Here is a 13,037-nt window from a genome sequence, read left to right as displayed (position 1 = left end):
CCCTTCAGTGCGCAAGCTGACCCTCTAACCACTGAGAAACACTGGCCAGGGCAACAGAGGCTCTTCTAAGTGTAATGTACTCTATTTTTTTTAAAGAGAAGGCCTAAGATTTCAGTATATGATTGATAGCTTCATGCAAACAGGAAGAACAGTTAACACTTAATGTTTTGTCTGACTAGTTTCCTTTCAACCTTTCTTTCATGTCTATTTCTACTCCAGTTTGATGGCCGAGAAAGGAAGAATTTCTCCCTTCTTTTTATTGCACCTCTTACTCTTCTTTCCAATTAGAGAGAAGAGCAGTTTTTTCTCTTTTTCTTTCCCTTTTGAACTAAATGTAAAATTTTTAGTGGAGAGAAAATCTTAAAATGTAATGCCACACTTGTGTCACAAATGATCAAAACTCAAACAGTATTAACTGTGCTTTTATTATTTGACTAGTGAGAAATCATATTTTCTATTTCAAAGCATACTTTGTTTTTAATTTATTAATGGATTGAATCTCAAATATTAATGGTTGCTACGGACAGACACAGTTGCTTGTAAAACTCTTCTTACCGCCTTGTGCCTTGAATTCAATGTAGGGATTTTTACTCTCCCACTGTGTATTCTGGTTTAACAGAGTTATTGCTGTATCAAATCTAAAAGTGGTGGCTCTATGGGAGGTTTGGGAGGGTAACTGGGGTTTTCATATTTGATCCCTGAGAATGTGTAAGTACCACTAAAGTTAATTGTGGCCGAGTAAGCTTTTTATTCATATCCTAAATAATAAAAGCCTAATATGCTAAGTGTCCAGTTGACCAGTCGGCCATTCGACCAATTAAAGCGTAATATGCTAATGATATGCTAAGGCCGCTCAACCGCTCGCTATGATGTGCACTGACCACCATGGAACAGACACTCCTACTGGTAGGTTAGCTTGCTGCTGGGTTCCAGTCGATCGGGACTGAGCAAGACCAGCCGGACATGGACATGCCCTGGAGCCCTCCCACGGTCCCTCCCCAGCTGGCCAACCTCCTGTGTCTCTCTCCAGCCCCATTCGTGCACTGATGGGGTCCCTCGGCCCGGCCTGCGCCCTCTCGCAATCCAGGACCCCTCGGGGGATTTCAGAGAGCTGGTTTCGGCCCAATCCCGCAGGCCAGGCCGAGAGACCCCACTGGTGCACGAATTCATGCACCAGGCCTCTAGTTTATAATAATTACCAACAGATAAAAACAGTAGAGTTCTTTCTTGTTTTATTTTCTTGACTTGGAGGGGTAGCATTAATCTCATGGTCATGTGTTTGGTCAAACAGATACCTTCAGACCTTCTGGATAAAGAATTTCTGCCTATCCTACAGGAGGAGCCCCTGCCACCGTTGGCTCTTGTACCCTTTACAGAAGAAGAACAGGTTTGTGCTTAGCTTTGAGCCTCAAGTCAAACCCTTGTTTCTTTCCAGTGAGGCATGAACATAGGTGGTTACTACTTAGACTCTGTGGAGTATACTTCGTCTCCACAGGCCTGCTTCCTTCTTACTGTTTGCTTGGCATGTGGATGCTTGTCTTACTGGACTAGATTCTGCTTAGATCTGAAGTTGGTGAGTATTATGTAGAGATAAGGAAATGTTTCTAGATCCTTAAGGACCTTGGGAACCATCCTTTAGATTTTATTCGAGTAGAGAAAAAGTTATTTTTTTGGGGGGACAGGTTTTCAGAAGTAATTGGCAACCTGAATTTTCACAAGTACATTCTACCATTAAAGGAAAATGTAGATCTTTAGCTTAAAATGTGCTTAAAAATACTCTACTGTCAACATCATTAAAAAATAAAATTTTTGTTCATTTTAGAGAGAGAGGAAGGGAGAGGGAGAGAGCGATAGAAACATCCATTAGAGAGAAACATGGGTTGGCTGCCTCCTGCATGCCCCCCACCGGGGATTGAGCCTGTAACCTGGGCATGTGCCCTGACTGGGAATTCAAACCTGACCTCCTGGTTCATAGGTCGATGCTCAACTACTGAGCCACACAGGCCTTGCAGCAACGTTTTAAATGATAATGTGAGAAAATTTGATTTTCAGGTTGTAGAGTAACAGATTTTGTGTTGCCCTATTATAGTCCAAAGATATAGTCCAAAGATAAGTAAAAGAGTTTCTGATTTCAAGGACTATGGTGATTGTAGTAAAACGGAGAAGTAAGAGCTTTGTTGGAGTGTTGGAATCCCACATTAATGAAGAATCATTGAGGCATAATTCACATGCCATAAAATTTACTCTTTAAAGTATACAATTCAGTGGTTTTGGCATTTTCACAGAGTTGTGTAACCATCACCACTCTCTAATTCCAGAACATTTTTATAATTTTGTGACAACCCTGAATGTTTCCTCTACACCAAGCATGTCAAACTCACGGCCGGCGGGCCCCTTTGTGCCATGGAGACCACTGGCCATGAATTTGACATGCTTTTGCCTACACGCTTGCCATTTTGTATATGAGGAAGTCACTCTATTAAGAAAGAAAAGCTTATTAAAAGAACTCTATTCCAATTGTGTTAAATTCTAAGAAAGGTGTGATGTTGATCTTTAATTATTTTCAGCACCATACTTCATAAGCAATTAAAAATTTGTGTTTGTGTGTTTGTGTGTGTGTGTGTGTGTGTGTGTGTGTTGTGTATATGTGTGTTAATCCTCATCCAAGGATATTTTTTCCATTAATTTTTTTTTTTCTTTTAGAGAGAGTGGAAGGGAAGGGGAGGTACAAGAGAGAGAGAAACATTGATACATCTGTTGCCTGCCGCAGGTGCTCCAACTGGGTCTGGGGATCGAGCTTGCAACCTAGGCACGTGCCCCTGACAGGAATCAAACCAAGCCCTTCAGTTCTTGGGCTGATGCTCTGTCCACTGAACCAAACTGTCTAGGATTCATAAGCAATTTTTGTTTTGTTCATGGTTTCTTCTAAATTAGGCTAGTTTTGTGTTTATTTTTGAAACCCAGTATTTATCATCTAGGGTCATCGGCAGATATTTTCATTGACCAAATGGTATTTATTACTGTAAAAATTACACAGGAAAGCAAGGGTCCTGTCTTGAGCGATTGCTGAAAAGTTCCTTGTTAAAAAAAAAAAAAAAAAAAAGAAAATTGACATTTGGCTTTACAGGGTGGGGCAAAAGTAGGTTTGCAGTTGTGAGTACATAACACACAGAGTTTATTCTTGTATTATTTATTAATTATTGTATTATTTTCCATAAGAACAACTGTAAACATACTTTGCCCTATCCTGTATTTTGGTTTTTATTTTTCTTAAAGATATTTTTTTATGAAATATTTAAAATAGGTAAGTACAGAGCATAATATTACAAACACCAGTGTATTATAATTCAAATATACCAAATCTTAAAAATTATGACATATTTGTGTCTTTGTTTTAAGTAATAAGATTTCTCATGTAGTTGAGATGCCTGGGATATACCCCTTTCTTCCTTCACAGAGATTACTATGAATTGAGTTACTTTTCTCATTGATGTTTTAATCTTCTCATTACATATTTGTATGTCCATAGTCTTTAAACGTTTTATTTTATAGGGTTATAAATTTTATTTTGAAGATAGTATACTGTAGTTTTTATTTTTCAGCTTTTTTTTTTTAATCCTCACTGAAGGATATTTTTTTCTATTGATTTCTAGATAGAGTGGAAGAGAGGGAGGAGGAGGGCAGAGAGAGAGAGAGAGAGAGAGAGAAACAGTGACTTGAGAGACACATATCGATTAGTTGTGTCCCGCATTCGCCTCACTGGGGCTGGGGAACTTGTAACCAAGGTATGTGCCCTTGACCAGGACTCGAATCCTGCACCTTTTGGTCATCAGGCTGATGCTGTAACCACAGCAAAACCAGCCAGGGTCTTCAACTTGATTTTCATTCAATAATGATTTTTAGATTTATGTTAATACACATAGCTTTAGTTCATTCATCTCTGCTGTATAGTATTCTGTCTGCAAGAAAATCCAGTTTTTAAAATCTCCTCTGGTTGAATATTTAGGTTGTTTTGAGTATTTGCTATTATAAATTATGTTGCTGTAAACATTTTTATAATGTGTTAGAAAAATGAAATCTTTGGGCTTTGGTTCTTTACATTTTTTAAAAATGTTACTGGATATTATCACATTACTTTCTATAGGGATTTAGGTCAATTTGCACTCTCACCAGCAGTGAAGGTGAGGTATTATTTATTGTATTTTATTTTTTTGTTAATCTTCATCTGAGGATATTTTTTCCAGTGATTTTTTTTTTTTTTTAAGAGAGAGTAGGAGGAAGGAGGCAGGGAGGAGAGATGGAGAAAGAGAAAGAGAGAGATCTATGTGAGAGAGACATATCTATTGATTGCCTCCTGCACACGCTCTGACTGGGGCTGGGGATTGAACCTATCATCCAGGTACATGCCCTTGACTGGAAATCGAACCTGAGACTCTTTGGTGCTCAGGCCAATGCTCTAACTATTTAGAAACACCAGGCAAGGCAAGAGGTCATTTTTATGCAACCCCTCAGTTGTTGGTTTTTAAATTTGGCCTAAATGATGGCTGTGATAGTTATCTTTAATTTGTATTTCACTGATTACTAGTAAGGTTGAGCATCTTTTCATATGCTTATGGGCCATTATCATTTTTTATTTGTCTGTGTCCTTTGCCCAAAGAACATTAGATTATTTTTCTTACTGATTTTATGATTTCTTTATATATTCATTAAAACCAATAAAATACTTATTTTTATAAAAGGTACTCAAATTCATTGCAGAAAATGCAGAAAGGTATAAAGAAGAAAATCTCATCTATAAACTTGAAATGTAGAGATATTTGTTAACATTTAACTTGTTTTATTGCCGTCTGTGTTCTTTGTATATCTTTAGTTGTCAAAATATACTAATAGGATCCAACAGCATATTTGAAGGGTTATACACTATGACCAAGTAGGATTTATCCCCCGAGTGCAAGGGTGGTGCAACATAAGAATATCAACATAAAGCATCACATTAATAGAATGAAGGAGAAAAACCCATTTGATCATCGTAATTGATGCAGAAAAACATTTGACAAAATTCAACAACCTTTTATGATAAAGCAATCAGTGATCTAAGAATAGAAGAGAACTTCATCAATATGATTAAGGTCTTTTATGAAAACCCACAACTGATATTATGCAGTCATATATCACTTAATGGTGGGAACATGTTCTGAGAAATGCATTGTTAGGTGATTTTGTCATTATGGGAACATCATAGAGTGCACTTACACAACCTAGGTGGTGAAGCCTACTACATATGTAGGCTGTATGGTCTAGCCTATTGCTCAGAGGTTACACAAACCTGTACAACATTTTACTGTACTAAATACTGCAGGCAATTGTAACACAATGGTGTTTTTATATCTAAACAGAAATGTTACAGTAAAAAATACATAAACCAGTACCGTAGTCATTTATTATTATCAAGTATTCTGTACTGTATATTATTGTATGTGGTATACTTCTATTTATTTTTAATATATTTTATTGATTTTTTACAGAGAGGAAGGGAGAGGGATAGAGAGTTAGAAACATCAGTGAGAGAGAAACATCAGTCATCTGCCTCCTGCACACTCCCTACTGGGTATGTGCCCGCAACCAAGGTACATGCCCTTGACCGGAATCGAACCTGGGATCCTTGAGTCCATAGGCCGACGCTCTATCCACTGAGCCAAACCGGTTAGGGCTGTATGTGGTATACTTTTAATATGACTGGCAGCACAGTAGGTTTGTTGACACCAGCATCATCATAAACACATGAGTAATGCTTTACACTACAGCATTACAACAGCTAGGACATCACCTAGGCCCGTGGTCGGCAAGCTGTGGCTCGCGAGCCATATGCAGCTCTTTGGCCCCTTGAGTGTGGCTCTTCCACAAAATACCACGGCCTGGGCGAGTCTATTTTGAAGAAGTGGCGTTAGAAGAAGTTTAAGTTTAAAAAATTTGGCTCTCAAAAGAAATTTCAATCGTTGTACTGTTGATATTTGGCTCTGTTGACTAATGAGTTTGCCGAACACTGACCTAGGCGATAGGGTTTTTTCAGCTTTACTATCATCTTATGGGACCACCATATGTGCATTCTGTTTTTGACTGAAATATTGTTAATGTGGTATATGACTGCACTTATTCAGTGAAAGACCGAAAGATTGGGAACAAGACATGGATGCCCACTTTCACTACTGTCCAACATTATCTTGAAAGTTCTAGACAGAGCAGTTAGGTGGGAAAAAGAAATAAAAGACATTCAAATTGGAAGCTAAGAAGTAAAACTATATCTATTTATAGATGACATAATCCTAGATACAGGAAATCCTAAAGAAACCACAAGAAAACTATTAGCACTAATAAATGAATTCAGTACAGTTGTAGAGTACAGAATCAACACACAAGAACTAGTTGTATTCTTATACATAAGCAATGGACAATTTACAAAGGCAATTAAGAAAACAATCCCAGTTATAATAGCATCAAAACCAATAAAATACTTAGGAATAGATTTAACTAAGGAGGTGTAAGACTTTTATACTAAAAACTATAAAACATTTGAAAGAAATTAAAGAAGACCTAAGTAAATGGGAAGACACCAGTATTCATTAAAACTTGGAAGATTTAATGGTTAATCTATCTATTGCAATCCCCATCAAAATCCCATTGGCTTTTTGGGTAGAAATTGAAAAGCTGATTCTAAACTTCATATGGGATTGCAAGGGACCTGAAATAGTAAAAAATAGTTTTGAAAAATAACATAGTGGGAGGACTCCATACTTCCCGATTTCAGAACTTACTATAAAGCCACAGTTATACAAACTGTAACATAAGGATAGACATACAGGTCGGTGGAATAGAATTAAAAGTCCAGAAAGAAAGCCCAATTGCTCGATACGGCTAAATTGCTTTTAAGAAGCTTTGTATAACGATAGTAGTGTTTTTGTTTTACTGCTGCCAAAACTGTAACATTTTACCATTACCTTTTTGCCATGATGAGTATTTTTTTTTAATCCTTACCCAAGGATATGTTTTTATTGATTTTTAGAGAGAGATAAATGGTGGAGTTGGAGAGAGATTGGTTGCCTCATGTATGCGCTCTGACCAGGGATGGAACCCAAAACCTAGGTATGTGTCCTAACCTGGAATCTAACCTGCAACCTTTCAGTGCCCAGGATGATGCTCCAACTAACTGAGCCATGTGGCCAGGGCCCATGTTCAGCTGTTTGTTTGTTTTTAATTATCTTTTAAAATAAATAATAAATCACATGGTTTAAAATAAAAATTTAAAGTATAGTAAATAATAGAAAATCTCTCCCATTTTGTTCCTCAGTCACCAGTTTCCCTTTCCCAAAGGCAGCCAGTGTTAGCAGTTTCTTGTGTATTTTTCCAAGTAAATATTACATACCCTCTCCCCGCTTTTGTACAAGTGATGCTGTACATGAAGCATTCTTCTGCACTACCAACTTTGAGTATTCTTCTGTACTACCAACTTTGAGTAAAAATTTTCTGTATATTTGGGAAAAATGTTCTTCAATTACTTTAGTTTATATTTTTCCCCCCATTGCAGTGCAGAATTATTCAAATGTTTCTATTTGTATTTCTTTAGTTTTTTGTTCTTTGCCAGTTTTTCTTTTGTATATTAGTCTTTTTCTTGTTGATTTATATTATTTATATGAGATAATCCTAACCTTTTTTCTAAATTTAAAAATTTTTTTTAAATACAGAAGCTAACTTTAACACAGTGCAGTCCAGTTTTAATCTTTCTTTGTATTTTTCCTTGAATGATTTCCTAGATTTCTTGGAGACTAAGTGGGTCAGAAAACCTTTTAGTAAATAGGGAGGCTTATTGAAAGTGGGCAGCTTTCTGCATCCTGGTCTTCCCAAGCCACACATATACTCAAGCAGCATTGTCTAAGGCACCTGCAGGTGGCATTGATCTTGGTACCCCTGACTCTTGTTTGGGTGTCTCAAGCGTGAAAAAGTGGAAATAATTGGCAATGATCAGGGAAACTGAACCACACCAAGATGTCGCCTTTATTGATACTGAATGATTTATTGGTGATGCTGCAGAATCAAATTTCAGTGACTCTACCAACATGGTTTGATGCCAAACACTTGATTGGACATAGTTTTGATGATGCTATTATCTAATCTGATAAGAAGCATTGGCCCTTAATGGTGGTGAATGCCCAACGTCCGAGTAGAATACAATGGAGAGATGAAAAGTTTCTATCCTATTCAGAAAAGGCATCATCTATGGTTTTGACAAAAACGAAGGAAATGGCAGAAGCCTGCCTACCTTGGGAAGCCTGCTACTAAAATGTTATTGTTATGGTACCTGCTTACTTCAGTGATTCAGTGTTAGGCTACCAAGGATGCTGGAACTGTTGCTGGTCTCAGTGTATTTTTGAGTTATTAATGAGCCAACTGCTGCTACTATTGCTTACATCTTAGACAAAAGGCTAGAGCTGAAAGAAATGGGCTAATATTTGACTTGGGAGGTGGCACTTTAAAAAAAAAATACATATATATATATATATATATATATATATATATATATATTGATTTCGGAGAGGAAAGGGGAGGGAGAGAGAGAGAAACATCAATGATGGGGGACAGTCATTGATTGGTTACCTCCTGCACGCCCCATACTGGGGATCAAGCCTGCAACCCGGGCATGTGCCCTTGGCTGGAATTGAACCCAGGACCTTTCAGTCCACAGGCTGACACTCTATCCACTGAGCCAAACTAGCCAGGGAGGGTGGCACTTTTGATGTGTCACTTCTTACAATTCATGATGGAATTTTTGAGGTCAAGTCAGCACTTGGGGATACCTACTGAGGTGGAGAAGACAACCTGATGGTCAACCATTTTATTACAGAGTTCAAGCAAGCATAAGAAGGACATCAGTAAGAAGAAGAGGGCTATCTTGTTGCTTTCGTACTGCTTGTAAACGTGCTTAGTGTACTCTCTCTTCCAGCACCCAGGCTAATATTGAAATTGATTGATTTGCTCAATGAAGGAATCGACTTTTATACCTGTGTCATCAGTGCCCCATTTGAAGAATTGAATAATGACCTTTTTCGTGGTACCCTGGGCCCTGTAGAGAAAGCCCTTTGGGATGCCAAGCTTGACAAGTCCCAGATCCATAGTAGTGTCCTGATGGGTGGTTCTACCCACATCTCTAAGATTCAGAAACTCCTACTGGATTTCTTCAATGGAAAAGAATTGAATAAGAGTTAATTCCTGATGAGGCTGTTGCTTATGGTGCAGCTGTCCAGCAGCTGTCCTGTCTGTAGACAAATTCGAAAATGTTCAATATTTGCTGTTGATGTCATTTCTCTTCCCCTTGGCATTAAAACGGCTGATGGAGTCATAGCTGTCCTCATCAAGTACAATACTACCATTTCTCTCAAATAGACACAGACCTTCATGATCAACTCTTCACAACCAGCCTGGTGTGCTTATTCAGGTTTATGAAAGTGAGTGTGCCATGACCAAGGATAACAATGTGCTTGGCAAGTTTGAACTCACAGGAATACCCCCTGCACCTCGTGGTGTTTCTTAGATTGAGGTTACTTTTGATATTGATGTCAGTGGCATGCACAATGTCTCTGATGTGGCTTAGAATACAGGAAAAGAGAACAAGATTACCTTCACTAACAACAAGGGTCATTTGAACAAGGAAGACATTGAGCGCAAGTCCAGGAAGCTGAGAAGGATAAAGCTGAAGATTAGAAGCAGCGGGACTAGGTGTCTTCCAAGAATTCACTTGAATCTTATGCATTCAACATGGTTCAACCGTTGAAGATGAAAAACTTCAAGGCAAGATCAATGATGAGGACAAACAGAAGATTCTTCACAAGTATAAGGAAATTGACTGGCTCAGTAACCAGACTGCACAGAAGGAAGAATGTGAACATCAGCAGAAAGCTGGAAAACGAACAATTGCAACCCCATCATGAGCAAGCTGTACCATCGTGCAGGAGGAATGCCTGGTGGCATCCCTGTGGTGGTGCCTCCTGGGCCCACCACGGGAGAGGTTGATTAAGCCAACCTTGAGCATAGATTTAGCATTATTCCACACAAAATATTGAAGGACCCAAATTTGTAGCAAATTCTATGGGAGTTCTAAAAGTTGAGCTGCTATAGAGTAAATAACTGGGCATTCTTGATACTTGAACATGGAATATGTGCACAGGGAAAGGAAATAACTGCACTTGGTAAGTACTGTATTGTAAACTGGAAAATGTGGTCTTAAATAAAACTGTTTAAAATTGACACCTCCCAAGGGAGGAGCACTTGCTATTAGTAACCAAAACATGATAGACTTAACAGAATTACTAATTGAATCATTTAGAAACATCTCTAACATTTGTAAGAAAATAGTATTTAGTAAATGGCTACACAAATCATTTGGAAAATTAAAGATTATTCAACAGATGCTATTAGGAACGGTTAACAATTTGAAAAACAAAGTTAGGTATGCAGTACGCTTACACATCAAAACTAGTTCTAGAATGACTAAAGGAGCAAGCCTTCATTTTTATTTATTTTATTTTTTTAATGATTTCAGATCAGGAATTATTTAGATCTTTGCAGACTAGAGTTTTGCATACTTCTTTACTCATTATCCCTATGGTGCCTCTCTTAAAGTTTCCTGAAGTTATCTGAAATAGATCTTTTATCTTTAAAATGAAAGTTAATTTTGTTCCCTCCCTCCCTGCTTCCTTCCCTCTCTCCTTCCTTCTCTCCCTCTCTCTCCCCGCGTGTGTGTGCATGCATGTACCTATAAAATGTAACTAGGGAAAAACTTGTTTTTAAAACAAAATTGATGCTCAAAGCAGATCTAGTTGTTTTTTTGGCATTTCCCTTAAATATATATTTCATTTTGAGAAGCATGACTCTGCACTTTATACCTAAAATTTAGGTACCTGTTACCAAATTAGTGTCTTTTATTTATTTGCCAGCAAAGAAAATTACTTTGTGTGTGTGTATATATAAATATATATATGTATATATGTTTTTATTGATTTCAAAGAGGAAAGGAGAGGGAGAGAGAGATAGAAACATCAATGATGAGAGAGAATCATTGATCAGCTGCCTCCTGCACGCTCCCTATTGGGAATCGAGCCCGAAACCCAGGCATGTGCCCTTGACCAGCATCGAAACCGGGACCTTTCAGTCTGCAGGCCAACACTCTATCCACTGAGCCAAACCGGGTAGGGCAGAGGTTAGCAAACTCATTAGTCAACAGAGCCAAATATCAACAGTACAACGATTGAAATTTCTTTTGAGAGCCAAATTTTTTAAACTTAAACTTCTTCTAACACCACTTCTTCAAAATAGACTCGCCCAGGCCGTGGTATTTTGTGGAAGAGCCACACTCAAGGGGCCAAAGAGCCGCATGTGGCTCACGAGCTGCAGTTTGCCGACCACGGGGCTAGGGCCGTGTGTGTGTGTGTGTGTGTGTGTGTGTGTGTGTGTGTGTGTGATTTTTATTTTTATTTTTAATTTTTATTTAGTGATTTTAGAGAGAGGAAGGAAGGGGGGGAGAGAGAGAAAGAGAGATTGATTTGTTGTTCCACTTATTTATGCACTAGAGGCCTGGTGCATGAAATTCATGCATGGGGTTGGGGTATGTGTCCCTCAGCCCAGCATGCACCCTCTCCAATCTGGGACCCACCGGGATCGGGCCTAAACAGGCAGTCGGACATCCCTCTCACAATCCAGGACTGCTGGCTCCCCATCACTTGCCTGCCTGCCTGCCTGCCTGATTGCCCCTAACCACTTCTGCCTGCCATCCTGATTACCCCCTAACCATTCCACTGCCAGCCTGATCGACACCTAACTGCTCCCCTACTGGCCCGATTGCCTCCAACTGCCCTCCCCTGCTGGCCTGGTTGCCCCCAGCCTGATCACCCCCTAACCATTCCACTGCCAGCCTGATCGACACCTAACTGCTCCCCTACTGGCCCGATTGCCTCCAACTGCCCTCCCCTGCTGGCCTGGTTGCCCCCAGCCTGATCACCCCCTAACCATTCCACTACCAGCCTGATCGACACCTAACTGCTCCCCTACTGGCCTGATTGCCTCCAACTGTCCTCCCCTGCTGGCCTGGTTGCCCCCAACTGCCCTCTCCTGCTGGCCTGATCGCCCATAATTGCCCTCCCTGCTGGCCATCTTGTAGCAGCCATCTTGTGTCCACATTGGGGTGGCCATCTTTGACCACATGGGGGCGGCCATCTTATGTGTTGGGGTGATGGTCAATTTGCATATTACCATTTTATTAGATAGGATTTGTGGGTTGATTCTTGTATGTGCCCTGACTTGGGCTTGAACCCTCAACCTGGTGTATTGGGATGATGCTCTAACCAACTGAGCTACCAGGCCAGGGCCTTATGTATGTGTTTTTGAATAGTTAGTTATTTCATGTATGTGTTTTTGAATAGATAATACATACATAAAAATTTTTTTAAAAGCATGTGTAATGAAAAGCAAGTCTGTGAGTCACCCAAACTCTGCCAATTATTTTTCCTCAGGCGTAACCACTGTTTCTATTTTCTTGTTCCCTTCCAGGAACAGCAGTTACATCTGCAGCTAACTGTTCATACAGTTGACCCTTGAACAATGTGGGAATTAAGAGTACTTACCTCCTCTGCAAGTTGAAAATCCACATATAAATTTTGACTCTCCCAAAACTTAACTATGAATAGAATCCTTATTGATAACATAAGTAGTTGTTACAAGTACATAAGTAGTTGATATGTATGTGTTGATCAACTACTTATGATCAACACATACATATACAAAATATGTGTTGATCAATCAAATAGTTGATCAACACATATTTTGTATATGTATGTATTATATACTGTATCATACAATAAAGTGAGCTAGAGAAAAGAAAACTGTTAAATCACGAGAAAGAGAAAATACATTTATTGGAAATAATCCACCTATAAATGAACCTGTGCAATTCACACCATGTTGTTCAAGGATCAACTGTATATCAATTCCTT

The 13,037-nt window shown here is 38.9% G+C and overlaps 1 protein-coding gene across 5 annotated transcripts in view; it reads left to right on the top strand.

Annotated features, from left to right (window-relative positions):
- Positions 1-13,037, top strand: part of GIGYF2 (GRB10 interacting GYF protein 2) — a 123,698-nt gene that overhangs the window by 30,218 nt on the left and 80,443 nt on the right. For all 5 annotated transcript variants that reach the window (XM_028140572.2, XM_028140570.2, XM_028140569.2 and 2 more), the window contains exon 6: positions 1,292-1,387. In XM_028140572.2, the coding sequence (XP_027996373.2) occupies positions 1,292-1,387 (96 nt within the window). The remainder of the gene's footprint in view (positions 1-1,291; positions 1,388-13,037) is intronic.

Source organism: Eptesicus fuscus, chromosome 11, assembly GCF_027574615.1.
Source record: "Eptesicus fuscus isolate TK198812 chromosome 11, DD_ASM_mEF_20220401, whole genome shotgun sequence".
Classification (NCBI taxonomy): Eukaryota; Metazoa; Chordata; class Mammalia; order Chiroptera; family Vespertilionidae; genus Eptesicus; species Eptesicus fuscus.
This window is presented reverse-complemented; position numbering and strand designations above follow the sequence as displayed.